Source organism: Lemur catta, chromosome 1, assembly GCF_020740605.2.
Source record: "Lemur catta isolate mLemCat1 chromosome 1, mLemCat1.pri, whole genome shotgun sequence".
NCBI classification, from domain to species: Eukaryota; Metazoa; Chordata; class Mammalia; order Primates; family Lemuridae; genus Lemur; species Lemur catta.
The window spans coordinates 128,588,976-128,615,658 of record NC_059128.1 but is presented as its reverse complement, the minus strand read 5'-3'; the positions used below and the strand labels follow the sequence as shown (position 1 = coordinate 128,615,658).

The 26,683-nt window shown below is 34.1% G+C and overlaps 1 protein-coding gene across 7 annotated transcripts in view; it reads left to right on the top strand.

The window, feature by feature from the left end:
- Nucleotides 1-2,455: 2,455 nt before the first annotated feature.
- Nucleotides 2,456-26,683, top strand: part of MINDY3 (MINDY lysine 48 deubiquitinase 3) — a 74,401-nt gene continuing 50,173 nt past the window's right edge. For 6 of the 7 annotated variants that reach the window (XM_045534063.1, XM_045534062.1, XM_045534065.1 and 3 more), the window contains exons 1-7: nt 2,456-2,787; nt 13,467-13,546; nt 17,247-17,307; nt 18,858-19,031; nt 22,274-22,325; nt 23,230-23,344; nt 25,898-25,971. In XM_045534063.1, the coding sequence (XP_045390019.1) occupies nt 2,694-2,787; nt 13,467-13,546; nt 17,247-17,307; nt 18,858-19,031; nt 22,274-22,325; nt 23,230-23,344; nt 25,898-25,971 (650 nt within the window). In that variant the 5' untranslated portion in view covers nt 2,456-2,693. The remainder of the gene's footprint in view (nt 2,788-13,466; nt 13,547-17,246; nt 17,308-18,857; nt 19,032-22,273; nt 22,326-23,229; nt 23,345-25,897; nt 25,972-26,683) is intronic. The other variant, XM_045534066.1, reaches the window with a different exon arrangement.

The following is a 26,683-nucleotide window of genomic DNA, read 5'->3' as shown; positions in this document are numbered from 1 at the left end:
ATCAAAGAACACTTACATGATTTTCAAGTCATTTATAACAAAAGAGAAAGGCATTATCATCCAGTAGCAAATATAGATGCAAAAACTTGACTGCTTCCAATGTTTATTTTATACATAATTAATGATTATGAAAATTTTAAATGAGTATTAATTAATATTTCTATTTAAATGTTATAACTAATGAATAATTAAACAAATAACTAACTTAACATTGGTCAAATATTCCTTGTTGAAGATATGTGCTAATTAAAAAATTTAAAACATTACAAATACAGAATCTAACATAGAGGTGGAAAGGACATCCATATCAATGTCTACCCAAGACTTTGTCAGCTTCACTGTAGCTGGAAACTAAGAAAAATTACACATCTAGAAATTTCCCATTTTTAGAAATTCATTTTGAAAGTTTTTTTTTTCTCTATATTTACAGGCAGGTAATCAAACCTATAACTACTATCTATTAATGGAAAGAAAACAAATATGATATAGTATCATATATACTATCTTATTCATATTTCCATACATTAATGGGAAGAAATCAAATATGGAAACACCTCTGAACTTAGAGGTCTTCTAGTTACTGCCTCTATGGATATAGACTCTTCTGTGTCTTTCAGGAAGTGAAAGAATTATATAAATTGTAATCAGAATGAAAATATTACATATTTAACTGTACCAGTCATTACTACTTTCCCTGATTTCTTACTTGCTAAAATATGGTGAATTCTTAATTTCTAGTAAAGGTAAGTTTCATTCCTAGGAATAATACTCAGAACCAGTGATGTTCAAGGCTCCATGCTGGGACTATGAATAGACAGATCCTTCACTTCCATAAATTTATATCCCAGGAGAAGAGTAAATAATTATTTGTAAATACAATAATGACAGTAATTGTCTTAAGCAAGTTACAGATAAGGTACTATGGAATTTCCGAAGTTATAACTCTTAGATAGTAATGATTAGAGAAAGATTTATTATAAAGTGGCATGGATACTCTGTCTTGAAGGATAGGTAAGATTTGATTTGCAAAAATAGGGCAAAGGGTATTCTAAAGGGAATAAAAATCAGGAAGAATGCATGCATACAGTACAGGCACTTTGAGGAATTCCCTCTAATTACAGCAAAGGGTACTGGAGTTAGAAATAAAGTGTCATTTAGCAAAACTTTACTTGCAACCTGTAAGTTAAATTAACGGCTAATTTATCTTAATCAGTCAATGCAAGTAAATGCAAATGCATGTTTTTGAAATTAGAGAACATAAGGTATTATCATACCAAAATACAAGTGGCTAGAATTTGTGAGTACAAAAATTCAGAAAACTAGTGTTGCATCAAATTCCCACAAAATGTCTTCTTTAGGTAAAAAATACCCACGGTTGTATAAATGCTTTCTATGTCCCAGGAGGTATAATGAATCCTTTGCATGCATTGCTTTTTCCATTTATTCTTTGCAATATATGAAATGGATGTAATCCCCATTTTAGAAAGAAAAAAGCCTAGGCAGAGGGTAGGTAACTTGCTAGGAACTGCAAAAGCTAGGAGTCTGGGTTTGTGTGATGTACAGCCTGGCCTCCTAAATACGAGAAACTGCATTTCAAAGTAATATGGTTTCCCAGGCATATAGGAAAGCCTCCTTATAGAACCAAAAATAAGAACTCAGATTTTTTTTACAAAATCAGATTTTGCCCGTTCGTTTTAAATTAAAAAATCAAGGAATACAAGCCCTCCTTTTTAAAGCTGCACAAATGTAAGTTTTCACATAAACTAAATTTATCTCATTGCTGTTCAATGACTAAAACCTGGAATTTAGTCCAGGTGTTGCCCACACGCCCTACAGTCTCAAAGACAGGTGATGAAAATGCTGTAACATTTACCAACAGGTTGCTCTGATCTGTTGCCCTACAAATAGCTTTATAATTCTGCGTTACACCTGATAGAAGCATTTCTAATGCACATCATGTCACATCATTTAGGTACTAGTCAGTTTGACATTATGATTTATAGAGGCACAGAGGCGGGCAGTCTCCAACTTATGAGCAGCTGTTTACACAAGGTGTTGTTACCTCCCCGTGATTTCAACCACTGCCTATAGTCCTAGTTTCGCAAAATTAATATTACAAATTTTAAGGAATGGGCATGTGTTCTAGCCACTGGGGCTTATTACAAATTTTAAGGAATGGGCATGTGTTCTAGCCACTAGGGCTGGGGCCGCAGAGCCTCCAAGCTGAGACTGGAGCAGTGCTCACGGGGAGGAGGTGTTCCAGGAAAGCAGAAAATACGCCAACACCCTCGAAACGTATCCGCCCAACACAAAAACTATGACACCACCTAAGGGTGCCACACACAACTCAAGCCAGAGTTCTTTTCCACCGCCTTCCGCAGCTTTTCCCGCCCCCACTTCCGCTTCCGGGGAGGTGACTCCCGGACCCTCTGGGTCTGGGGGCGGGAGAGAAAACGGAGCCGGAAGTAGCCCCAGCACTTCCGGTACGGGAAACTACCAGCTGCCGCCCCGACCCGGCTTGACAGGCGCGGTCCCTGCGAGTAGCTCTCTCTCCCTTCGCCTTCCTCGCTCGCCTCTAACCTTCAAATTCGCTTGCCGCTGCCGTCCCGCAACTGCTGTCTCCGAAGTTGCCCCTTCCCCATGTGCCGGGGCAGGAGTCCTGAAAGCGAAGACCCTCCCGCCGGTGCCCCATCATGTCCGAACTGACTAAAGAGCTGATGGAGCTGGTGTGGGGCACCAAGAGCAGCCCCGGTCTCTCTGATACCATCTTCTGCCGCTGGACGCAAGGTACCCTGGCTAGGCTCCGCTCTCACTGCCAGCCGCCGCTTCCTTTGCCCTGCGGGACTCTGGCGGTGGCGCTTCTCGATCCAGCCCCTCGGGTGCCTCTCACTTTGTCCCAGTTGCCGTTCTCAGCACCGAAACTGGACTTTAGACACGCCCTGCCCGCCCTAGGGGGAGAGGTTGGGTAGGAGAATGGTTACAGCTGTGCGCTAAAGACCCGAAGCGCCTCTTCCACTCTTGGGGTTGCCCTTCGGCTGGGGAGAAAGGGAGGGGTGGCCCTTGTTGGGCTACAGTGTGTGACACTGAAGACTTCTTATATAAGTAAAATATAAGAAGTGACGCGGTGTCAGTTTCTCAAGGAGTGCCGTGGCCGTCTGGATCTTTACCCTCTGACAGAGCCTTATGTTACTGGTGTATGGGCTATTTTTGGAGAGAGGGACGTCCCCGGAAAAGTCAAGGTGGCTAATTCCAGAAAGCATTTTTGTTGTTTGTAGTGTAATTATGTGGTTAGGCGTGGTACCCGGTATATATAAACACAATATTGCTTGCTACAAAGTGTCCTCTTGGCTCAAAGTATCCTCGGTTTCGGGAGGGTTTAGTATCTGTTACATTGAAAAAGGAATATGGATCACAGCACTTCCTGCCGGTCTAATGTAACTTAGACAAGATTTTTACTTATATAAAATTTATTAATAGTACAAGTAACTTTATTGAATTCCTGTGCCGTGCCAGGGTCTGTGCTGGGCGTCTTATACTAGTAATTATCCCTAATACGTAGGTTTTGATTAGTAAAACGCAAACAACACATTACTTAATGTGTCTTAAGAAAGGTTATGGTGAGGTTAAGGTCATAGCTTTTGGAGTCCGAAGATCAGTGATGTATGCAAAACACTATTATTATTAAAAAATTTGTTTAGAAAACACCTGTTCCCAAAGGATTTGGGAAAATTGTGACATAATAAATATAAATCCCTATTTCAAAAATGTGTATTTTGTAACAAAAATTCAGGATTTAAGTAATTCCTTTTTCCCTCCCATATATGTCTGTTAAGAGCCGATAAAATTAGAATCATGATCTATTATGGCAAATCGGATTATTTAGTCCATCACTGTTGTTTTGCAGGTGAGAAAAATGAGTCGTAAAGGCAAATGACTGGGCCAGGTTGCACAAATTGAGAGACTTGGGAGTGAATTCCAAGTCCCCCAACTCCAAATACAGCTCTGTTTTCATTCTTTCCCTTTGAGTTTCTAAATCCTACATGTAATTACTTTGGCTCTTTTTATCTTGGGCACCTACATTTGCAGATTTTATTTTAAAACTTCCCACTTTGATTTATTTATCTTAATAGTGAATGGCTCTAAAATACACACAACTATGAAGGGTTAAGAAAAACTTCCACGGTAATCAGTTAACATTTATTAAATATTTCACAATGTAGAGTAAGGTAATATTCAGCCTTATATATATTTATACTGTGATGGAAATTCAAGGAAGACTCAGGGAGGCAGTTCTAATAATGATTAACAGCCAGTGTTTGGAGTAGGTGTACCCAGGTTGTAGGTTCATATTATTTAACTTACTTAAGCCTCATTTTTCTTCTCTGTAAAATGCAGATAGTAGTAGTGTCAACCTTATAGGGTTGTTGTGAGATTAAAGGCCATGTGAATACCCTTAGGCACTTAGGACACTGTCTGACATAGTACACTCAGTAAATGGTAACTGTTGTTACATTAATTTAAAAAGCAGTTAATTAACAATTATGGACTAAGACAAAGATCTATCTGTGGCTTTCCACATATAATACAAGACATTAGTGTGTATTTGATGGATAATCATCCTAAATAAAACTTCATAGTGATCTATTAGAATGCTGTACCACATTTAATCATGCAGAAGTTCTTTAAGATTAGTTCAGTCAATACCATTTTAAAATGATTTCTTCTGCTTTTCAGAGAGTGAAGTTATATTGTGAATATGTAATTCTTCAAGATCTTATTATACATTGATCAATATTTTAAGGCAGCCAAACATGTACTTTTTAACATCCGAATCAGGTGCTGTTATAGGATTTGGTACGTTAACTGCCGTATTATTCATTCGTTGATTCTTAGTGGCTATTGCTAAATATTGCTGTGGCAGTCACTTGGGATTGTGGGAAGAGCCACAAGATACTGCTTTGCTGCATTAATAATGTGACATCAACTCTAGCTTTATTTCATAGTTTTTAACTGTGCTTTGACAATTGCAATCTCAGTCTTTTGAAAGCTTGATTCTGGTGTTGTACTTGGAATAAATAGAATGTCTCTCTAGATATAACTTTATATTTATGAAATTACATTGGTCAAGTTAAATTATTTTGACATTGTTCAAACGATATAAGCTGCAGGAGTGGCACATAGTTGTTAATTGATTTGGCATTTTCAGATAATTCTCTTCTGCAAATCTGTTCTCTGTAAAGAAATATGGAATGAGGTGTTATTTTTCTTTGGTCAATTTTTATTTTAAAAGCAGTAAGCCACATAATTTAAAGGCTTGAAATTGGTGGATTTTTTTTAACTTAAAAATTTATTCTTTACTCCTCCCTGCTTTCCTCCTGCTTAATTGCCTATAGTAGTTTTTTCAAAAAAAAATTTTTATTTTTCACTTCTCTAGCTTACTGGCACTGCTTATTTTCTCTTCCCTGTTCACACAAACTCTACCAGTGTTCCAGGCCCTTACAGTTGAGACTCAATGGGATGGGAGGGAAGACACACAATAAACATAATGTAATGTAAAGTAAGAGTATACAATAAATAGTTACGAGGTGAGGGATTAGGGAGTTCTGGGGTGGGATGGGCTGAGTAGGCCTCGTTTTAAATGAGATTTGAGCAAACACTTTGAGTCACTGAGCTAGTCATGCAGACATCTGTAGAAAGAGCGTTTCCAGGCAGAGGGAATGGCCATTATAAAAAAGCTTAATGCAGAATATGCCTGGCCTGTTGTTCAAGGAACAGGAAGGAGGTTAGTTTGGAGAGGGAATGAGAAGAGGAGAGTAATAAAGGATGATGTAAGAAATAATATGACCCTCATCATACAAGCTTTCTAGGCCATTGTAAGGACCTTGGCTCTTATTCTGAGTGAAATGGGGGTCATTGGAAGGTTTGGAGCAGAGGAGAGACATGATTTGACATGTTTTTAAAGGATCGATCTAGCTACTGTGTTTGAGGATAGACTGTAGTAGATTAAATGAGACAGCAAGATCAGATAAGAGACAATTGCCATAATCCAGGGGAGAAAAGGTGGCTGGTCCCAGGGCAGTAGTGGAAATAGGAGGAGGAGGTGAGGTTGACCACATCTCAGCCAGAACTAAAGTGAGAATGAGCTAGACCTAATAGAAGTAGTATTAAATGAAAACATTTTGACTTACTGGGAGTTTATTTTCTTTTCAATATTGATTATCTAGCTCATTGTTGGCAAACTTCTGTAAAGGGCCAGTGCTCTTTATTGTCCCTGTTTCAATACTCATCTGTGCTGTTGCAGCAAATAACCATATGTAGTATGGGTGTGGCTGTGTTCCACAACGTTCTTGGTAAAAGCAGATGAGGACTGTAGTTTGCCAGTGTCCAATCAAAATTATAAACTCTCAGAAACCATTTTTTTCCTTTTTTTGTTCCTCAAAGCATTAAATTATTTTATTTTTTCACCTAAAGATTGATGAGAAAGAGAGAAATTCAATTTTGCTATTTGTAGCAGTGTGTTATTTGGAGGGGTGGTGTAGTTGATTAAAATTAGAGTGTGGGGCTTTCAGTATAGGACAGTTGTTTTTTTAATGTAATATGAAAAACATGAGATTTAACAATTTAGGAAAAATGAGGGATCAGTTAAAATATATGTATAAAATGTATTAGGAGTTAATACATTTGGGTTAATGTTTGAAAGCATGTGTGGGTGTATACTATAACATGATTTAACATTTTACCAAAGTAATAAAATGATGTATTACTATCATTAATTTTTCTTCCAAAGTGAGGCTAATACTGTGGATCGCATCATTTCAGAGATTTTTGCTATTGGAAGCCTTTTATTTCCCTGAAGTATAGATTTTCCTTTCTCTAACATACCTAAATCATAATTTGCCTAACAACCAATTTTTTTTTAAATCCACAATTTGTAAGCATATACAACAAAGTTAATTTCTTGGTACTTTGAATACATAATGTGTTTTTTAATTCAAAGACTTCAAAGTATTTAAATGTCCTATATTTGTATTATGCTTTATAGTTTTGAAAATCTTATTTAATCCTTACAACAACCCTAAAAGATAGCAAAGGACAAATGTAGTTATCCTCACTTTTAGGGGGAAACTAAGGTCCAGTTCAGACATTTGACTCAACCAAGATCATTTAACTTGTAATAGTTAAACCACTGGTTTGAATAATGTATATATGTATAGTAAGAAATATGGAAATAAGAGACTGGAAAATTGCAAAGAGGTTCATGGCTCAGGTTTAAACTAGTTATGAACTATAAAATGTGAAACTGAGAAAGGATTCTGTGATTTGTAGTACTACGGGATGTGATACAAAATTATATATTTAGGATCAGATGCTTTGGATGGAAATTTTCAGATCTAATCAGGAAAAAAAACAGCCATTTTGTAACAAGTTAATTCCTTTAAAAACAGGGAATAATTTGAATATGAGCATACTTGGCAAAAAAAGGAACTCTATGTCCTGAGAAATTTAAACTCAAGTAAAGCCTTATTATAAAAGAAGAAGCCTACTTAGTATAGTCCTGATTTAAGATAGAATATTTAATTTTAGTTTAGCTGAAGTAGGCTAATAGCCTTTGTCCATTATCGATTAACACACTCAAACATATATGCTAGAATTAAACAGCATTTGGCAGAAAACGTCTTCCTACATTTCTCTCCATGGAGTTTAATGTTCAAAATGCAAAAGCAACTCACTGTAATGTAGTTCTAACTAAAAGCCCCACCATGGATCTTGAAAATTATATTATATTAATAAAATCTTTAAGGAAGGCAAGAATCCATTATTAATTCACATTTATTTCATACACCAAAAATGTTGCAGAGCCTAATTTTCCTCTGCACTTGGCTAAAACACCAGGGGCCCTTTCCTTATTCCATGTAGGAGAAGAGCTGGGCAAACAGCAAAGGCCTCTTGGCTTCATCTCTTGTTCCTACATTGATCCTTAAATTTACTTGTGTTAATATTATCACTTGTCCTTATTAAATTTGTTTAATCCACCTTATGTATTTCCAGTTCTCCACTTTCATCGATCTCCCAGACTGCTGTGTATTGCTGGAGAAAATTGTGTCCAGCTCCAGTACAAATGTAGTAATTAAACCTTAGCCAAACCCTCAGTGCTTCTTAGTTCTTTATCAGCTTTTCTTAAGTTTTTCAGAATTAAGATTTTCCTCAATTCTCTACCCTCTCATTCTCCTCCCTCTCAATAAGTAACATCTTTTCACTTCCTCTTTGTATCTTTCACTTAAAAGTCCTGTGAGATTTATTTCTCCTCCTCTATCAGTGGCTCTTAAGTTTTTTGAACTCAGGTCTCCATTATATATATATATACTCTTAAATATTAAGGACTTCAGTATGAAAAATAAAGAACTAGTGAGACCTGTGGCATTGATTTTTGCAAATATCTTTAATGCTTAGTTCATTAGAAGAGCAAATGTGGATTCTGACATTTGCCTCTCCAGTCTGTTGCAATATGTTGTTTTGGTTGAAGTATATGCAGATAATCTGGCGTCACATATGTAATTGGGAAAGGTAGAAGTATTATAATAGCCTTCTCAGATAATTGTGGATATTCTTCTTTGATGTCATACCAAAACTTGACAAGTGGTAGTGTTTGAGAGATTAGTTGAAGTATGGAATCTGAAGCTACATCAACGTACTTTACATACGCTGTTAAATTGAAATCTTTTGGTCTGTCTTGTGCTTTGAACAGATATCTTACCTGTGCATTACTTTGTAACAGAATACATCAGACATTTGGAAATTATTGGTCTTCTGGTTTACAACAGTTTTCCAAATGTTAATGTATTTCATTATACAATATCAAAAGTCACATTTGTTACTGTTACCATGGATCTCATCAGAATAACAGTAGAGGACACAAGTTTTCCAAATTATTGCTTGAAAACTTGAAATTTTATCACTGGCAAAAATAGTCAATTATTGTCCTTGCAGTGTCAAGTTCACTTAATTCATTTTTGAGAAAAATGTCTGTCAGGTACCCAAGTCTGAATAATTGTAGTTGGTAGATAATTCTTCAAAGCAAAAATAGCACCCCATTTAAAAAAGCAGCTAGTTCGGGTTGAAATTCAAAAAAGTACACATGAACTTTTCTTCGCAGTAACTATCAACCATTATACTTTAGTACGTAGCAAAAATACCTTGTGGGTAGCTTTCGTTTTGTCCCACAGAATTTTAAAAAATGGCATTGCATTCAAGGTCAAGATTTAGTAAAATTAGTAGTTTTTATGGCATCAGTAAGGACGTTCTTAAATTGGCTCTGTGGGCATGTGGGGGTATGGTAGTGTTCTCGAGGAGATGATTACTAGTACAGCTTGTTGTCCCTGCTGTGATGTGTGCTGAGAAACCAGCAGTTTAATCCACCATTGCTTTTGTATCATCATCGTAAATGTCAACATAATGAAAAATGCAAATAATGTCTTAGTAATATTATGAAAATTGGCACCCCCAAAAGGGTTTCTAGGACTTCCTGTGGGATCTGTGGGCCACATTTGAGAACCTTTCTCAGTTTTCAGTTCTCTTTGAGGACTTGGAGACCTTGAACTTTCTCTTTTCCATATAATTGCTTTTCCTTTTTTAAAAAAAACTCAGGGACTTCATTCCACAAAAATAACAATTCTTTTTTTTCCCTTCTGTCAAACTTGTTTAGTAAATACAATTGTCTGTTTGTATCCCAGCAGAGTTGGTTCTGGGACCCCCTGCAGATACCAAAATCCCCAGGTGTTGGAATGCTCAAGTCCCTGATATAAAAGGGGATAGTATTTGCATATAGTCTACGCACCTCCTCTTGTATTCTTTAAATCATCTCTAGGTTACTTATAATACCTAACACAATGTAAATGCTACGTTGTTATGCTGTATTGTTTACTGTATTGTTTAGGGAACAATGACAAAAAAAAAAAATCTGTGCATGTTCAGTATAGACCCAGTCATTTTTTTCCCCTGAATATTTTCTGTCTGGAATTGAGTCCACAGATGCAGAACCCAGGGATATAGAGGGCCGACTGTAGATTGCTTTTACTTTTTCTCTTTCTAATCTGAATTACTTCCACCCTTTAAAATTTGGTTACTCTCCTCAGCACTCTAAATTTCTTTTTTTAGCTTTGGCAGTGACATGCTTAATCCAGTATTTTAATTTATACCTTTACTCGGCGGCATTTGTAACAGTTGACTATTGTTTGCTTCTGATTTTTCCTTTCTAGGACCTCATTGAATGTGTTTTACTCTTACCTTTGTAATCTTTGTCAGTCCGACTTTCCTGACTCAGCCTCTGCTCACTTTTTAATGTTCCCAACTTCATTATTTTTGTTCTGCATGCTCTCATTCACTTCAAGTGACATGTTTAGGATGATTCAAATTTCGATCTCTAATCCTAACTCCTGCCCTAAGCTCCAGACCCATATCACCTACTTCTAAATGTTGTCAAATGGTTATCTCACATTTTGAAACTGAACTTGGCATTCCTAGAAACAAACACCCCTGTTATCTTCCCTGCCAAAATTTCAACAAACAAGCATTAATTGAGCAATAGGTATGCAACATACCATGGGAAAACAGTAGTCAATAAAATCAGCAAGGTACCTGTAAGGCAAGGCCGACAATAAACCAGTAAACAAACAATAATTACAGATTATGATAAGTATCAGTTGTGCTGGGGATGCTAGGAGAGACTACTTATATTGGCTTGTCAGGAAATAGCTCTCTGATGAGTTAATGCCCAAAACTGAGTTCTGAAGAAAGAGAAGGATTTAGTTATGTAAGGAGAGTAGGGGAGAGAGCACTTCATACAGACAGAACGGCAGGCATCCAGGCCCCAGGTAAAGACCTTGGGATGTTCCAGGGACCTAAGGTCACTGCAGATATGATGGTAAGAGTGAACTCTGAGGGTTATTTGGATTGATAGATCAATCATATAGTGTCTTTTAGGCCATAAAAAAGAAGAATTTGTGTTTTGTTCTAATTGCAGCGAGATGTTTTAAGCAGGCTTTGACAAAATCTGATTTTCATTTCTAAAATACTCTGGTAGCTCTGGTGACTGGATGAAGGTTGGGGAGGAGGCAGTGAGGAATGGGGAGATCTGGTTGGAAACTCTTAATGGCATTCCAGATGAAAGATGATGGTGGTTTGAACTATAAGGAGAGGTAGGATTTCTAGAAATGTACTAGGAGCCTTGAACCCAGAGGACTTTATCTTAGGATGAAACCTAAACAATAAGTCAGAATTTTTCAGAGAAAGGGTTAGGTGTCACAGGCAGAAAGAACATCATGTACAAAGGGTAAGAAACTAGAGAGAAAAATGGAATATTTGAGGACCTGAAAGAAGTTCAGCATGCCTAGAGTCTAAAGAGGGAGCATGACAAAGGATGAAGTAAGAGAAACAGCCAGAAGCCAGAGTATACAGGACCATGTTGAGGGATTTAGACTCTGTGTTTGGAGTTCTGAGCTGGGCTGTATTTGAGAATTACCGCGTTATAACCAGTATTGGAAATCCTGGGAGTAGATGAGATTACCCGGGAAGAATTTGTAGAATAAAAAGAGCATAGATCCTGAAGCCAAGACCTGGGGAATATTAGCATTTAAAAGGAGTTGATCAAGGAGACTGAGAAGAACTAGAAAAGGAAAAATTGGAACAAGTGAGATCAAGAAGCCAAGGGACAAAGATTTTTTCAGAAGTTTGTGGTCAGCATTTCAGGTGATTCTTTGAAAGATTAAATAGCTAAAACTTGAGAAATAGCTTCTGCCAGACACTGATGAACCTGGGTGAGAAGGAGTTTGGTGCAGTCATAGGTTGAAAACCAGATTATTGAGGGTTGAATAAGTTGTGAGGTAAGAAAATTGAGATGGGGTATGTGTAGGTGACTAGGTGGGCTTTGAGAGGACAAGAATGATGGAGTTCTGGTTAGAGTTTCGGGTACAATCTTAAGGGTTTTTTTGGTTTTTTCATTTTGAAATATGTGAGATACATGTTTAAAGCAGTTTGGAAGAGAGAGATTGAAGGTAAAGAGAGAGGAGGTGGGATGGAATAGGAACCTTTACAGTATTTATCTCAGTTGCCACCATCTAGTGTCTCAAGCTAGAAACATCAGAGGCAGCTCTTGTTTCTTTTGTGCCAAGCCTTTGCCCCACTTAAACATAGTCGACAAATCTCAATTTTACCTCAGAAATAGCATTTGAATATAGTTTCTCTTCTCCACAGTAATGTTGCTTTTATTAGGTCAGCCCCATCTCTGTAAGGCTGTTGAAACAACCTATTCCCCATTCTGGTCCTTTAAAAAGAGAGAAAAAAAAAATCCAATATGATCACATTACTACTGTACTGAAAGACTTTTTTGCTTGTGAATCGTATTAACCCCCTGTAATCCTGCCCACCTCCCATTTGCCACCTCCTCTCTATGCCCAAACCACCCTTTAGCTACAGTAAATTTCCCTCTGATCCATAAGCTTTCCTGGTTCTCACAAAACCTTTTTCCTTTAATAAAGATACTTTCTTTACCTGATTCATTTGCCCATTTTTGCCTCTCAGGCAAACTCCTATTCAAGATCAGCCTGAAAGTCATCTGTTCTGATTTAACTCAGACAGAGTAAGTCATTCCTTCCTTTATACACATCACTCTCCAGTCTTCTGTTATACCATTAATTTATTCATTATGTTAGTAATATGTGTTTGTATGTCTCTCTTCACTGGACTGTTGGCTTTGCCAGACCAGAAACTATGTCATTCATGAATATACCTTAGATAATTGGTATATCTGATGTTCATTAACTTGAACTGACTTGAACTTGACTGAATGGTTGAACTGTAACAATTAATGGAATTTTCTTTCTAGTATGTTGGAATTGGAAGTGGTCATTTTAACATTAAGAACAATTGAGGCCTAGGGAGGTGAAATGATTTTTCCAAGGTTATCCAGATAATATCTGGATTCTCCTGTCTCCTGGCTCAGGACCCTTGGAAGAACTTCCACTAGCTGCTATGAGTCAATGCTGGTTGGGTAATATTTAAATTAATATGGAGACAATATCGGCATATTTACCATGTATGATGCTATTTAATTTTTAGCTTATAGAATGTAACTCAAAGATTGAAAAAAGTCAGATTTAGCATATTTTCACTAAAGTCCACACTTTATCCCCCTAGAGGAGTCCCTGCGTACAAAATTGTGTGTGTGTGTGTGTGTGTGTGTGTGTGTGTATGTGTGGACACTTATATTTGGGAGGGGGAACATAGGTTCCATAGCTTTTTTAAAAAGGTTCCTTGATCCCCCCCAAAAGTTAAGAACCACTGTCTCTGATGACTTGCAGATATTTTGCTATTGTGATAAGTATTCTTTCTCAAAGCAAAGTATATGAAACATTCTCCTAGCTACTACTTGAATTACATTTTTAATCTTTGCTGCTTGCTTTCATTTTTAGGGTTTGTGTTTAGTGAATCAGAGGGATCTGCATTAGAACAGTTTGAAGGTGGCCCCTGTGCTGTTATTGCACCTGTGCAGGTAACACAGACTCCTTTACCAACTCCTTAGAGGAACGTGTTGAAACGTTCCCTACTTTTTGTTTTCTAATGTCTGTACTTTATATAATCATGAAACATCATTTAACTCTTTAGCTCATGCAAATTGCTATAAATATCCAAAATAAAAATGAATTCAGAACATTGAGTTGTATAGCGGTAGCCTTTTGACTATTTTTATTTCAAAGGAAAAATATTAGGTGTTCTCTGACTTGCAGAAAATTAGCAATTACTGATATTGGTATCTTCTCTAATGCAAAGATCCGATTAGTTAATAACCATTATGCTCTAGGTAGGTGCCATCTTAGTAATTTTGTATTGTTTTCATTTGTTTTGTTTATAAAAATGCTGAAGATGAGTCAATATTTTCATGGCCTAAAACTTTGAAGTTTTAAAAAACAAAATGGCAGTGTATATACTATTTTAGGGTATAGCTTTGGCTTTTGTAGATAAAATTGGTAGCAACTGATTTCAAATAGAATTTCAAAATTCAAAGGTTTTTTCTTTGCGCAAAAGATAGGGTTTATCTTAATGGCTTTATTTGATTTTGAATCTCAATGTGTTACATTATTTGAATTTCGAAGGCTGATTGGCTGTAAACTGTTACATTGATAAAACTAAGAATTAAATTTTCACTTTACTATATTGCTGACAATGCCCATGAATGGCAGTAACTTTAAAACTGATAAAAAAGAAGCTATAATTTATTGTTTGTTTAATCATCATGTTTTGAAAATACATATTTAATGTGATATTTATTTATTGGGCATAAAGAATGCATTCCTGAACTGTTAGCTACAAAGTAAATTTGTCTCTCAAACCTTATGCTCTATACATTTACATTATTAAAAATGTTTTTCTCTAAAGGAAAAAAAAAAACTCTCCTTTATTAAAAATGTTTTTCTCTAAAGGAAAAAAAAAAACTCTCCTTTAATGGTTAACTCCAAAATATATCCTTTATAGGTCATTATTTTATTTCTTTAAAGAGTACAGTTGATTTTTTTTGCATTAGAGGTCTTATTTTAAAAAATGAAAAATTTGAATGTCTAAATCTTGCCTAGAAGTTACAGAATATAAAGACTGAAATTTAACTATAAATTAGTAATTACTGTTATTGAGTAACAGAGGCAAATTTTGGTTGGTAGTAGGAATCTTGTCTGAATTTGAAGATTCTTTGTGCATATGTAAATTAGATTGTATAAATGCTGCCTGTCTTGGTCAGTAGTATTTTTATTGATGGTCTATGAATGTAGTTAAATGCAGGGTATGCCACTGGAATTTCCTGTTTTATAAAATACAGTATATTTCAAAAATAGTTGTTCAAAAATAATGGTTTTTTTTTTAAGTTGGGTGCTATGTAACAAAGAATAATTGTAATGTTCAAAATCCTGAACTTATCCTTACGTATTTTTGACATAGTAGTTTGTCAGATAAATCTTTTTAATCAATAAGACAATTTTGTTTATATTAATATTTTAATTTAAAAGTCAAAACTAAGTTATTAAGAGTAATGAGAGAAATGAGCAAGTCCAGATACTAACTTTTTTAGACTATAAAAATTAGAACATGATGCTGTACTAGAAAAATAGGCATAATAATGGTACCAAATAGATAATACAATCATAGACCTTATTACATGTAACAATTTGCCAAGAATTTGTTGCATACCATGATAAAGAAGGAACTAAGACCAATGGTAAAATAAAATGAAGTTTCATAAATGCCATTGATATGACCAGTTAATTTCAGGGGAAAAATTAAGTCTCGTACCGTATGTCAAATATATTCTTGGAATTATATTTAACCATAGGAAAACATTAATGTATTATCAACACTCTTAAGAGAAAGGATGACTTCCAGATTCAGAAATTTCTGCAGTGAATATTAGCAATAAAGAGATATTGTCTGTCTTATACAAAGAACTTGTACAAATTGGTTAGAAAAACACTAAGACTCCAGTGGTGAAATGGGCATAATAAATATGCAGTCAGAACAGGTGGAATTATTCTGCACAGCAAAAGAATCAAAATGCTCAACATTACTAGGAATCCAAGAAAGTGAAAATAAAACTGTAATTAGATTCTATTTTTTACTTTTTCTCATCTTTAAATATAAAATTATAATTGCCAGTGCATGGAAGGGTGGGATGATGCTGGCATGCTTGTATACTGCCATAATAGTGTAAATTTGTACTTTGATTTTGGGAAGGAATTTTACATTATAATAAGAACCATAATACAGATTCGTTGATGCATTGGTTGTACTTCTGTGGATCTTTCCTAAAGAAATAATCCTTAATATGTAAAAAATTATATTTGAAAAGAAGCTCACATATTCAAAGTAGCAAAAAATGCAGACAACCTAATGTACAATAATGTAATTTAAATATGAAATAATAATTTAGTAAATTTTGATAAATAGCTTGATAGACAAGCAGTGATTAAGAATTATAGTTATGAATTCTATGGAAAAACAGAAAAATAGAAAACAATCACATACCTATTATGCTTTTCACTTATTATAAAGTTAAAAATAGATGTAGAAAAAAGACTGAAAGGAAGTATATCAAAATGCTAATAGTGGTTGTATTAGTGGTGAAATAATGGATGTCCCCACCTCACTTCCAAAATTTTGTAATGTAGTTATACTTCATTTTATGGTGGTTGTCATTTTGGGGAAAAATCAGAAACACTTGGTTATAGTATTTGTAGATTTTATTCCTATGTGAATACTATAGAATATTAGTTTTTTGTTAAAATACTTTGAATTGATTGCTTATTAGTGGCAGGTACTGGGCTAAGTACATTACATAGATTTTCTCATATAATCTTCACTGCAAGTTTTTAGAGTTTGTACTGTTATTTTTATTTAGTGGAACCAGGATTCAAACCTAGGGCTATCTGAATGAAAGCATTCCTCTTAATCTATTAACATACGCTACTGCTTTCAAACACATGTGAGTAAGAATCATCCTAGTAAACTGTTTTTCTTGGATCTGCCCTCTAGGAGATTCAGATTTAATACATGGAGCACAAGATCTGCATTTTAAACAAACAAGTCAGGTGACTAGGATGCAAGTGTCCTTGAACTACACTTTGAGAAGGAAACACTATTCTACAATGAACTACTTTCTGTGAAATAACCAATATAATATAATTAAGGAAAAGTTTAGAAATCAGTGTTTTCCTTTTGAAAAACATACAGCTTTTTGTGTTAGGAAGTTAGAAACTCCTAATAATAAAATGATGACTCTAATGGTGGTATTCTCGTCTCACAGATCAGAGTTAATAGAACAGAACCACTTTTGTATTCACATTTCTTTTACTCTAAGGAATCTAAGAGAAATATAGATTGGTTCCTGTTCCTTAGAGTTTTCACTTTGTGAATGGAGCAGTAAGTTTCTGTAATTGCCAGTTATGTGTTTATTGAGTCAGTTCTTACACTTGTCAGAAAATATGTATTGTGGAAGACTAATTTTATGAACGTAGAATCAAGTTTGTAGTAGTATATTCTGAGGAAATAACTATACACAGTTTATGTTCAGTGTGAAGGGGAACCGTTTGAAGTTTTTGTAGAATTATTCAAAAGATCAGGAAAAAGGTACAAATTAGTTTTTCCCATCTTAAAATTAATGAAACATGTTTATAATGCATTTTTCTAATTATTGCTTTAATTGTATAAAGGCATTTCTTTTGAAGAAGCTCCTGTTTTCTTCTGAGAAGTCATCTTGGCGGGATTGTCCAGGTATGACAGCAGCCTTTTAAAACTCTTATTGTAACCTCTATCCTCTATTTTAAAGATGATCTATACAGCATTCATTGGCAGTAGTATAATTAAAATTATCTATCCCAACTGAGCATGGTGGCACACACCTCCAGTGCCCAGCTGCTTGGCAGGATCGTTTGAGCCCAGGAGTTGGAGGCTGCAGTGAGCTATGATCACATCACTGCACTCCAGCCTGGGTGACAGAACAAGACCTCATCTCTAAAAAATAAAAAAATAAATCTATCTAAAACATAAAGTATCAATGGGATTTGTTTTCAGATGCTTCTTTTTAAAATGTTTCAGAAAGTTTCATGAAATTTTAAATTTTAAAATATGTATTTCCAAGTTTGGTTTCTTACTAAGAGATTTACAATGACAGGAAAAAGCTTTGGCCACTTGCTAAAAAGTGGCGCATTTCCAGAACCGTTAGATGATAGCGTACAATAAAGAGTAATCATTCATATTTCTTTTTTTTATTTAGCTCAGAGCAAGCACTCAGGATTATCCTTGTATTTCTATACTTTTAGCATAATGCCTTACACAATGCACATACTGCAAATAGTTTTGAATTAAACTGCAACTGAAGCTATCCTAGCTTCTGCAGCAAGATTAAGTGAGATGTATGGTGCTACCTAATAATAACAAACATTTGCATTCCACTTGGCAGTTGACAAAGGTCTGTCTTAGACAATTTCATATGAACCTCCCAATAACTTCTAGAAGAAGGTAGGGTATATTACAATCCCCAGTTTTTTAAATAAGAACATAACAGCTTCTATTCCACACCATGACCATAGACTCTACTAATGATTTTGTTTAAGAGTTAAGGTATCTGTCATATTTTATTTATTAATTAATAGCTGAAATACTTAGTTTTAGTAGTGAAGAAACTCTTTAAGAGATACTATAATTAACATGAATCCTTTATTAAAAAAATTTACAGTATTACACACAAATACATTCACTGTGATTAGAAAAGTTTGTAAGGCATTGTCATAAATGTTATAAATGCTGTGTTGATTATGCAGCATAACCACTATGGCCTCTGCTCATGTAATGGATTGTGGTATTATATGTGCTGACAGTGTGTTATTTCATTATTCTTATCCCTGCGGGACAGAGTGATCAAAGACGTTAGACTAATTCAGAAGTGGGGAAAAAATTAGAGGTCTCAACTGGCCTTTACATTATGCTTGGTTCTGCAGGAAAGTGGCTTAAATGGTGTATGTGAAGCTTGAGAAAGGGACAGTCAGTGTCAGAGCATTCCAAATAGCATATTTTTTCTCATACTGTTTAATACTGCATTTTTCCAGGATTCTTTTTCTAATTGATAGCTTTATTTAAAGTGGTGATACTTCAATCAACAAGCACATTGTTCTAAAATATAATTTAAAATCTGTTTAGTTTTTTTCTCATTCTTAAAATGCTTGATTTTCATTATTAAATTAACACATTCTTAATATTGTTATTCATGACAGGATTTTTTTTCCAGAGGAAACCATTATAACTTATACTTTGGTTATTTTTAGAGGAAGAGCAGAAGGAACTCCTTTGTCATACCTTATGTGATATTTTAGAAAGTGCTTGTTGTGACAACTCTGGATCATACTGCTTGGTTTCATGGTTAAGAGGAAAGACAACTGAGGAAACTGCTAGTATTTCTGGGAGTCCTGCAGAGTCTAGTTGCCAAGTGGAACATTCTTGTAAGATACATTTTTATTTCCTGAAGTACTTTCTTATACCTTTGTTTTAATGAAACTACTGAACATTTTGAAGGAAACTATATTTTAAATTTTCGTAATGTATCTTTTTTCTAGCTTAAGCTTAATTACTGAACCTTAATATTTTTTTATTTCCCTTTCAGTTATTTTAAGTACTAGAAGACATTTTTACAAAAAAGTATCTCTTAAACTTTTAAAATTGTTCTAGTTCTGCTTGAATAACCCCTTTTGAGCTTTAGAACTCTTATTTAGAAAGTTTAAAGAACATATTTTTATATACCATAGTTTCAGATACATTAATTTTTTTTTGGTGTTGGAAAAAGGTTTTTTTGACATCAGAAAATTTCTTAAATTTATCATTACACATAGTTTCTTTTCCTCCTAACCCTTTTGGACTTTTATTTTAAGGTACTTTTAATTATGCCTTAGGTTTTTCTACCTTGATTGAAGGTTTTTCTCTTTAAAATAAGTAATAGCTATTCTCATTCATAAAATTATATATTCTTTGTTCTTTAACCTTTGAAAATTCTTATGTAATTGAACTAAAAACCAGCAGAGTAAACTAGCAAAATGAAGACAACTGCTGGTATGGAAAGTATATAAAAGAATTGCTTTTCTGATTTGCTTTTCAGGACTAATCTTGCTAGTTGGTGGTTTTTGGTAATTGGTAATCTCAGGTGCTTTATATTGAATAAGTGACTTATTCCACCTACAACACATTCCATTAACTGTCATCTCTACAGGAATTGTTTTTTAAAGAAATTACATACCTGATTTCTAGAAAGTACATTTCGATTGCCTGTGATATGCATTTTGCTTTCCATATAGGATTATCTATAAGGCACTGTTGCCTCCCTAGGCTGAAATGTCCCTGTGTTGTCAGTGTCTTTTCTCTGCTACCTCTGCAATGAAAATGCCTTAAGCCTGGCAATTCTAATAGCAGTACATTTGTAAGAAATAATTTTTAAAATTTAAACAGTTGAATGACGTTTCCTTTTTAGACCTTTCAAACATAGCCTTTCAAAAAGAATTTAACATATTTTTAGAATTGATAATGACATTTGAAGACAAGTGGAAAATATTCACAAGGATGATAGTCCAAAATGTCATTAAAATTGGTTTTAAAACAAGGTTTTACTGGTTTGCATGTAAGCACGCTTAATGGTTTTATTTAGGATATTAACATTTTGAAAGAGGACTAGTTGAACTATTTTAAAGGTACATTAAAGAATATATGCTTAAAGCCAGTCTATATATTAACATGTGACAGAACAGTAATCTCTTTTTATGTAACGTTTTTGTTAGTATCTTAATAGTAGACTGTGTGTTCGGTATGGAATAAGCTGTACATTTCTGTAGTGATGGGTTACATTGCTCTGGGTTTAAATGGCCTCATAATGCATTAAGTTTGATAATGCAGTACCTAGTTTAGATGGACATAATGCATGGAATTCCCTCTGAAAAAATGTTCTAGTAATTTTCCAGTTAAGCTTTTGTCTCATTTTTAAAGTTGACATGAAAGAAAACCATATTTTAGATCTTTTTAGTATTGCATACGTTTGAAACATTTTGTTAACTGAAAATTTGAGAATTTAACCTCGATATTGACAAATGAACTGAACTTACATTAAAAGTTTTATTCCATATAACAATCTATTTTACCTATTCTTCCCTTTATTCCCAGCTATGTTCTTTTTCTTGTGTTTTATATTTTTCCACCATCCCTGCCTGCTAAGCTTTTTATTTTGCTTGCCTCTTTTCTCTAAATTATCTCTATGTCTACTTTCATACTACGCCCAGTAAAATTATTGGGATAATCAAACACTATAGAGCAGTTAGTACAATTTGGAAAAGATAAGATAGAACTTTTATTTTAGCCTGAAATTTTAGATGTGAAGTGTTTTCCCTCTTGTTAATATGACATTCTGTGCAAACATTAATTTCATTGGCTTATGTGGTGTGTATAGTTTTGGCTTGTTGGTAATGCACACTTGTTCGCAGTAGTGAATACTCAGGTTCAATTTCGGTTTGTTTCCCACGTAAATCAAAAGATATTTAATTCATTTGGACTTCTAAAGATTCTAAGAAGTACAGGTTCAATTTCGGTTTGTTTCCCACGTAAATCAAAAGATATTTAATTCATTTGGACTTCTAAAGATTCTAAGAAGTAATTTGAAACACTTGAAAAATTAAAGCTAGGCTTTGAAAAGCTAGCATAATGTGACATTTTGAATTATAAATAAAAATTTCTAATTTTGAATTCATAATCAGTTTCCTTAACTCAGTAGTGAGAATTTATATTTGAAAGTACTAAGTAAGATTTGTTGTAAAGTATATGTGAAATTGTTCACATTGTGATAAATTAAAGCAGGCATTTTGAGTCATGTGTGATATCTTTAAAGACTATCTTCCTGGACCTAAAACTATCTGGATTCAGATCTCAGCTCTGTTTATTACTGTGTGCTCTTGGGAGGGTTTTTCTCTGTGCCTCAGTTTCCTCTTCTCTAAAATGGAGATAAGAGGGTGGTTTTGAGCATTAGATGAGGTAAGACTTGTAGAGCATTTTGGAAAGGGCCTGGCATTTAGTAAAGTGCCCAGTAAACATTACCTGTGATTAAAATGCTTTCTTTGATTCCTTTTGATTTTTTTAAATTTATACTTGTACTATGTTAATAAACAATCAAGTTACTGAAAATTTCTTAACAGTTATACAAATAAACGAGGAAACAAACTTAAAGCTGTCATTGAACCTGTGTAGTTTCAAAAGTGTTATGCCTTTTTGACACACATTTAATAATTAAGCATTGAATCTAAAGATTTTATATTATAAGGAAGATGATTAACTATGATAATTTTACTTAGATCTATAAACTGAACGGTTATTTCAAAGTGCAGGACACATTACAATGATGTGTGACATACTGATTATCAGTAATTTCTCATATTTTATAAACTACCGTAGCATAACTGAATTGAAAGGAAATGTTTATTTAATCACCTTTCTGCATTCTCAGTATTATATCCATTTTAGTTATAATCATGGTAACTAAGATGTTGACTAACATAAACTCATGTTGTAGTAAAGTTGAACATAAACTGAGAATTTTAAGAGAGTAAGGAAATAGGGAAAGTTTTGATTGCTTGAAAGTATTTACAGCCTGCTGTGTGTATCTTGTGTCATTTATTTGCCATGTGTAGTGCTGAAAAGTGTCTTTTATGTATAGCTGCCTTGGCTGTCGAAGAGCTTGGCTTTGAGCGATTTCATGCATTAATTCAGTAAGTAACATTGGAACATTTAAAATACTTACCTTGTGGACACATTGCCATTTTAAGTCTGTTCATACTATGGAAAGGTTCTTAGTTTTGTATAGTACTGCGCTACTTAACATTAATTTTAAATCCATTGCTTGAAGATTCATTTGCCTTCAGATTTAAAAAAAGAATAATTTGTAAATGTATAATTAAATTATTCTTATTCCTAAATTAACTACTCAGACACTTTTTAAAAAACATTAAAAGCTTTTTCATTATTACAGTGAAAAAAAATTATTTTAGTGTTTCTCTGTCCTGAATGAATATAAAGATTTCTAGTAGTTAGAATTTTTATTTGCCAGAAGTGCTTTCTGTGTTTTTTATTGAGTGCCCATATTTTCATTAGAGCATGTAAGCTTTTTATTACAAAATAAAAGGTAAGGATGGCTATTTTGATAGAATTATAGGTGGCATTTGGTTTGAAATTTAACATTAATTTTTTTTTTTAAAGAAGCCACAAAAGTATATCTTACCTTTGGCATTCAGATATTTGTTAAATAATTTCCAGGCTTTAAAAAATGAAGTTTTCTTTGTTCTTAACCCCTCTTACAAGGGGGCCACTCTGTTCTTTAAATAACTTTATATTATTGAAGAATTTATTAATGCCAGACAGTTTGCCTAAGAGATGAAGAGGTTCCCTGCCATGTAGGAATTCTATCTTGATGGTGTAAGTTATATATGGTGATAGTTGTCAGAAATATGTTTTGCTGTTAATGGCTAAATTTGTATTTTAAATTTTGAGAAACTTACAAAGATTTCCTGTTTGTATGTTTTAATGTAAAAGACAACATAAAAATTTTCCCGTTTATGAATATAGTCAGTCTAATCTAATCATAATACCAATACTTAATTCTTTTTTCCCCCTCAGAAAAAGATCATTCAGAAGTTTATCAGAATTAAAAGATGCTGTCCTGGACCAGTATGCAATGTGGGGAAACAAATTTGGAGTATTGCTTTTTCTGTATTCTGTGTTACTGACAAAGGTTTGTTTAAGATGCTGCTTCTGCTTTTTATTAGTTTAGTTTAGTACTGTTTTTCCTACTCTGATAAGTAACTTTATACCTGATGCTATTTCTAAATCTCAGAATAAAAATCTTTTATGCTGATAATAAGGAATTAATTTGTTTTCTCAGCACTGGCTTGTACTTAACCACTTCCAAAGCTACTTTCACCTCTGCTCTTCTGGACTACGGAGGTTATCAGTAATGTTCAAATTATGAAATACTGTCAGTTCTTCTGAATTTTATTTCCTTTGGTCCTAGTACTGTCTGGCAGTTGACCCCTTAACCCCTTCTGGAAGCTCATTCTGACCCCCACCCCCTTTCTTGATATTTTTTTGATACATCACTGTGCTAGTTTTCTTCCTGTAATGTCTCGTGATTCTTTTTTGTTTTACTTTGATAGCTTCATTTCCTTCTTTACGGGTTATCTCCTGCCTTTTTTTTTTCCCCTTCTAAATTTTTATATCCCAGAAATTTAATTCCCTGGCTCCTGTATGCTTTTTCTTTTATGGATATTTCATTCTCTCAACTTACCTTTATGTGGTTAATTCCAGTATATATGCTTCCAGTCCTACCCTTTCTCCCCAAATGCCAATCTCATATCTCTAGTAACCTCTTAGTCTCCCTTGAGTGTCCTAGTCAATCTACCGTGTCTAAAATCAAACTTCCTTCACTTGACAAATGTTTATTGAATATTGACTCTCTGCTTATGATGGGGTTTGTGCTTATGATATGGAATGCACTTTTTAAAAATGGTTTCTCTTTAGTGTTTGGAAAAAAAATGCCACAATAATTCCATTATGACAGTGTGTTTGGTATTTGGTGAGAAAGTAGAAGGTGTGCCTAAGTTTATTGGGAGGAATGAAGGGTGGACTTTATGTAATGGGGACCGTTTGGATGTAGGGACTTGATGTAAAAGTGAAAGTTTTCTCTATGGAAAGGTGTAGGAAAATTTTCCAAGCAGTGGACACAGCAAATATAAAAGCCTAAGGGATTGGGGATATGACCCAGGCTTGGGGAGCTATAAGTAGTTGGATATTACTGCAGCATAATATACTTAGAGGGGCAATTGTGGAAGATGAGACAAGGCACTTACATAAAGAAGGCTCAGAATATGAAGGCCCTTGCATGCTGTGTAGAAAAACACTTTACATTTCATCTGCTCAAAATTGGAACACAATAAAAATTTTGAACAAGGGAGTGACAAGAGCTTTTTGTTGATAAGATTCCTTAAACTGGGAAAAGAGTTGTGCTGGAGGGAGTGGGTGTATGGAGTGTAAGACTGAAGTTAGGAAAAGTGGGTATTGAAATAGGTGAAACCTAAACTAGGGCAGTGATCATGGAATGGAACAGAAGGGGAGCATATTTAGAAATATAAACAATAAGAGAAATAAACCTAAACAAACGAGAAAGAACCAAAAGTACTTGGTAGTTTGTATAGAGATTGGAAATAGCAGTGGTATCTAAGATGACTGGTTTCTTATGAGCTCATCTTGACTGTTCATTATTTCCCCAGTTTTTATGCTCAAAACATTTGCTACCGCCTTTTGTGTCTTGTTCTTTACATCCAGTAAATCATCATGCTAGTTGTTTTTTCTTGAGCTGGGCTTTGAAATGATATCCCTTCCTCCCCTGTGATTCTGTCACTTGCCTGCTTTGTGTTGTTTACAAGAATGGCAAGTGCAAGATTTTATACATTTTTGTTTTCCTCTACAATATTTAGGCAATCATTAAATGTTTTGATTATTGATTAATCATCTGTGTAATCCTTAGAAATGGCCTATGTGCTAGAACCAATGGTCAAAGTTAGGTAAATAGCACAATGACTGGTAGTTTGTCATTTTGGAGTTGATGAGGTTAAAATACCTAGGTCTTTTTGTACTTATCTAGTATCTAGAATTTTTGGGAGTTGGATGCCCTTTGGGAGGATTAAAAAGTATCAAGAAATCGGTTTTCAAGAAAATAAGAAGCTTCTTGTCCTCTTAATTTATATTTCATTTTGTCAGTACATATTTAATTACTAATATTTGTGAGAAAGTATAATTAGAAGCAAACCTTCCATTTTATGTACCAGTTATATCTTTTGCATATTTAAATTCATCTCTGTCAATATTCAGATGTGTAAGATATCCAATACATTTTTTACATGACCTAAGAAAATAAAATCAGTTACTTTATCAGGTATATTACATTTTAATTTAGCCTAAAGTTAAATGAATGTTAACTTTTATATTAAATAATTTTCACCTTCTCTTGAAAGTTAAATATTATCTCTACCCCTTTAACCAACATTAGATCTATTACCCATTCATGTTCTTTATATAGACCCCATTAAAGAAAATCGAAGATGTTTGAAGAAATACTTTTTTATAATTATCATCTCAAATGCACCCACACTTCAAATCTGGGTGATTCTTTGGAAGAAAAGTTACTTCAACAATTGTATTTTAATTTATAGTACAAACTGGTCAGTTTTTAAACTGCCATAATTTTCATTGCTTTTAAAATAAGCCAATGAATTCTTGGTTTCTTTAGGGCATTGAAAACATAAAAAATGAAATTGAAGATGCAAGTGAACCTTTGATAGATCCTGTGTATGGACATGGCAGGTAATTAACTAAAATCTGTTATCTCCTTATGTGGACTCTAATTTGGGGGAACTTGACTTAAGATAAAACATTGACTCAGTCAGGCAATTTTGCTTGAGTAGTGTTGACAACATAAAGTATGGATTTGAGCCATCTTCTGTTTTATGCATAGTTGCTTTAGGTATGAAACGTTAACTTCCAGTTTAGGTTTATATATGCATTGTATTTATTGCAGCAAATATTTTAAATAACAACGGGGAGGTATTTTAACAAATTCTGCTTTATGCTTTGTTTATGAATTTTGTAATAGATGAAATGTACCCACTTTGATTTAGAAATAAGTATATCCATACCCATTTGTAAATGTTTTTCTGCTTAGGAGGAAAAATTTTCCCCATTTTTCTCTGAGACTATCCTCCCCCTCAACTCTTTTATAGTTGTTTGTACCAAAATCAGGGAAATAGTGATAATTAATTCACTCTAATACATGAGTTCTTTTAGGATCGTTCTGCCTCAGAGGTTAAAATTCGTATCTGTCATCAAAGACAAAATATTATTAACAATTATATATTCTAAAAGATGATTATGAATATTAAGTCAGTTATCAGTCTATTAATGTTTTTCATCTATTTAAATATGTCTTGGATAAAGTTATTAAATTTATATGAATATGTACTATAGATACTATTATAGTGATACATTGAGCAAGGCTGAGTATATAAAATTTCTCTAA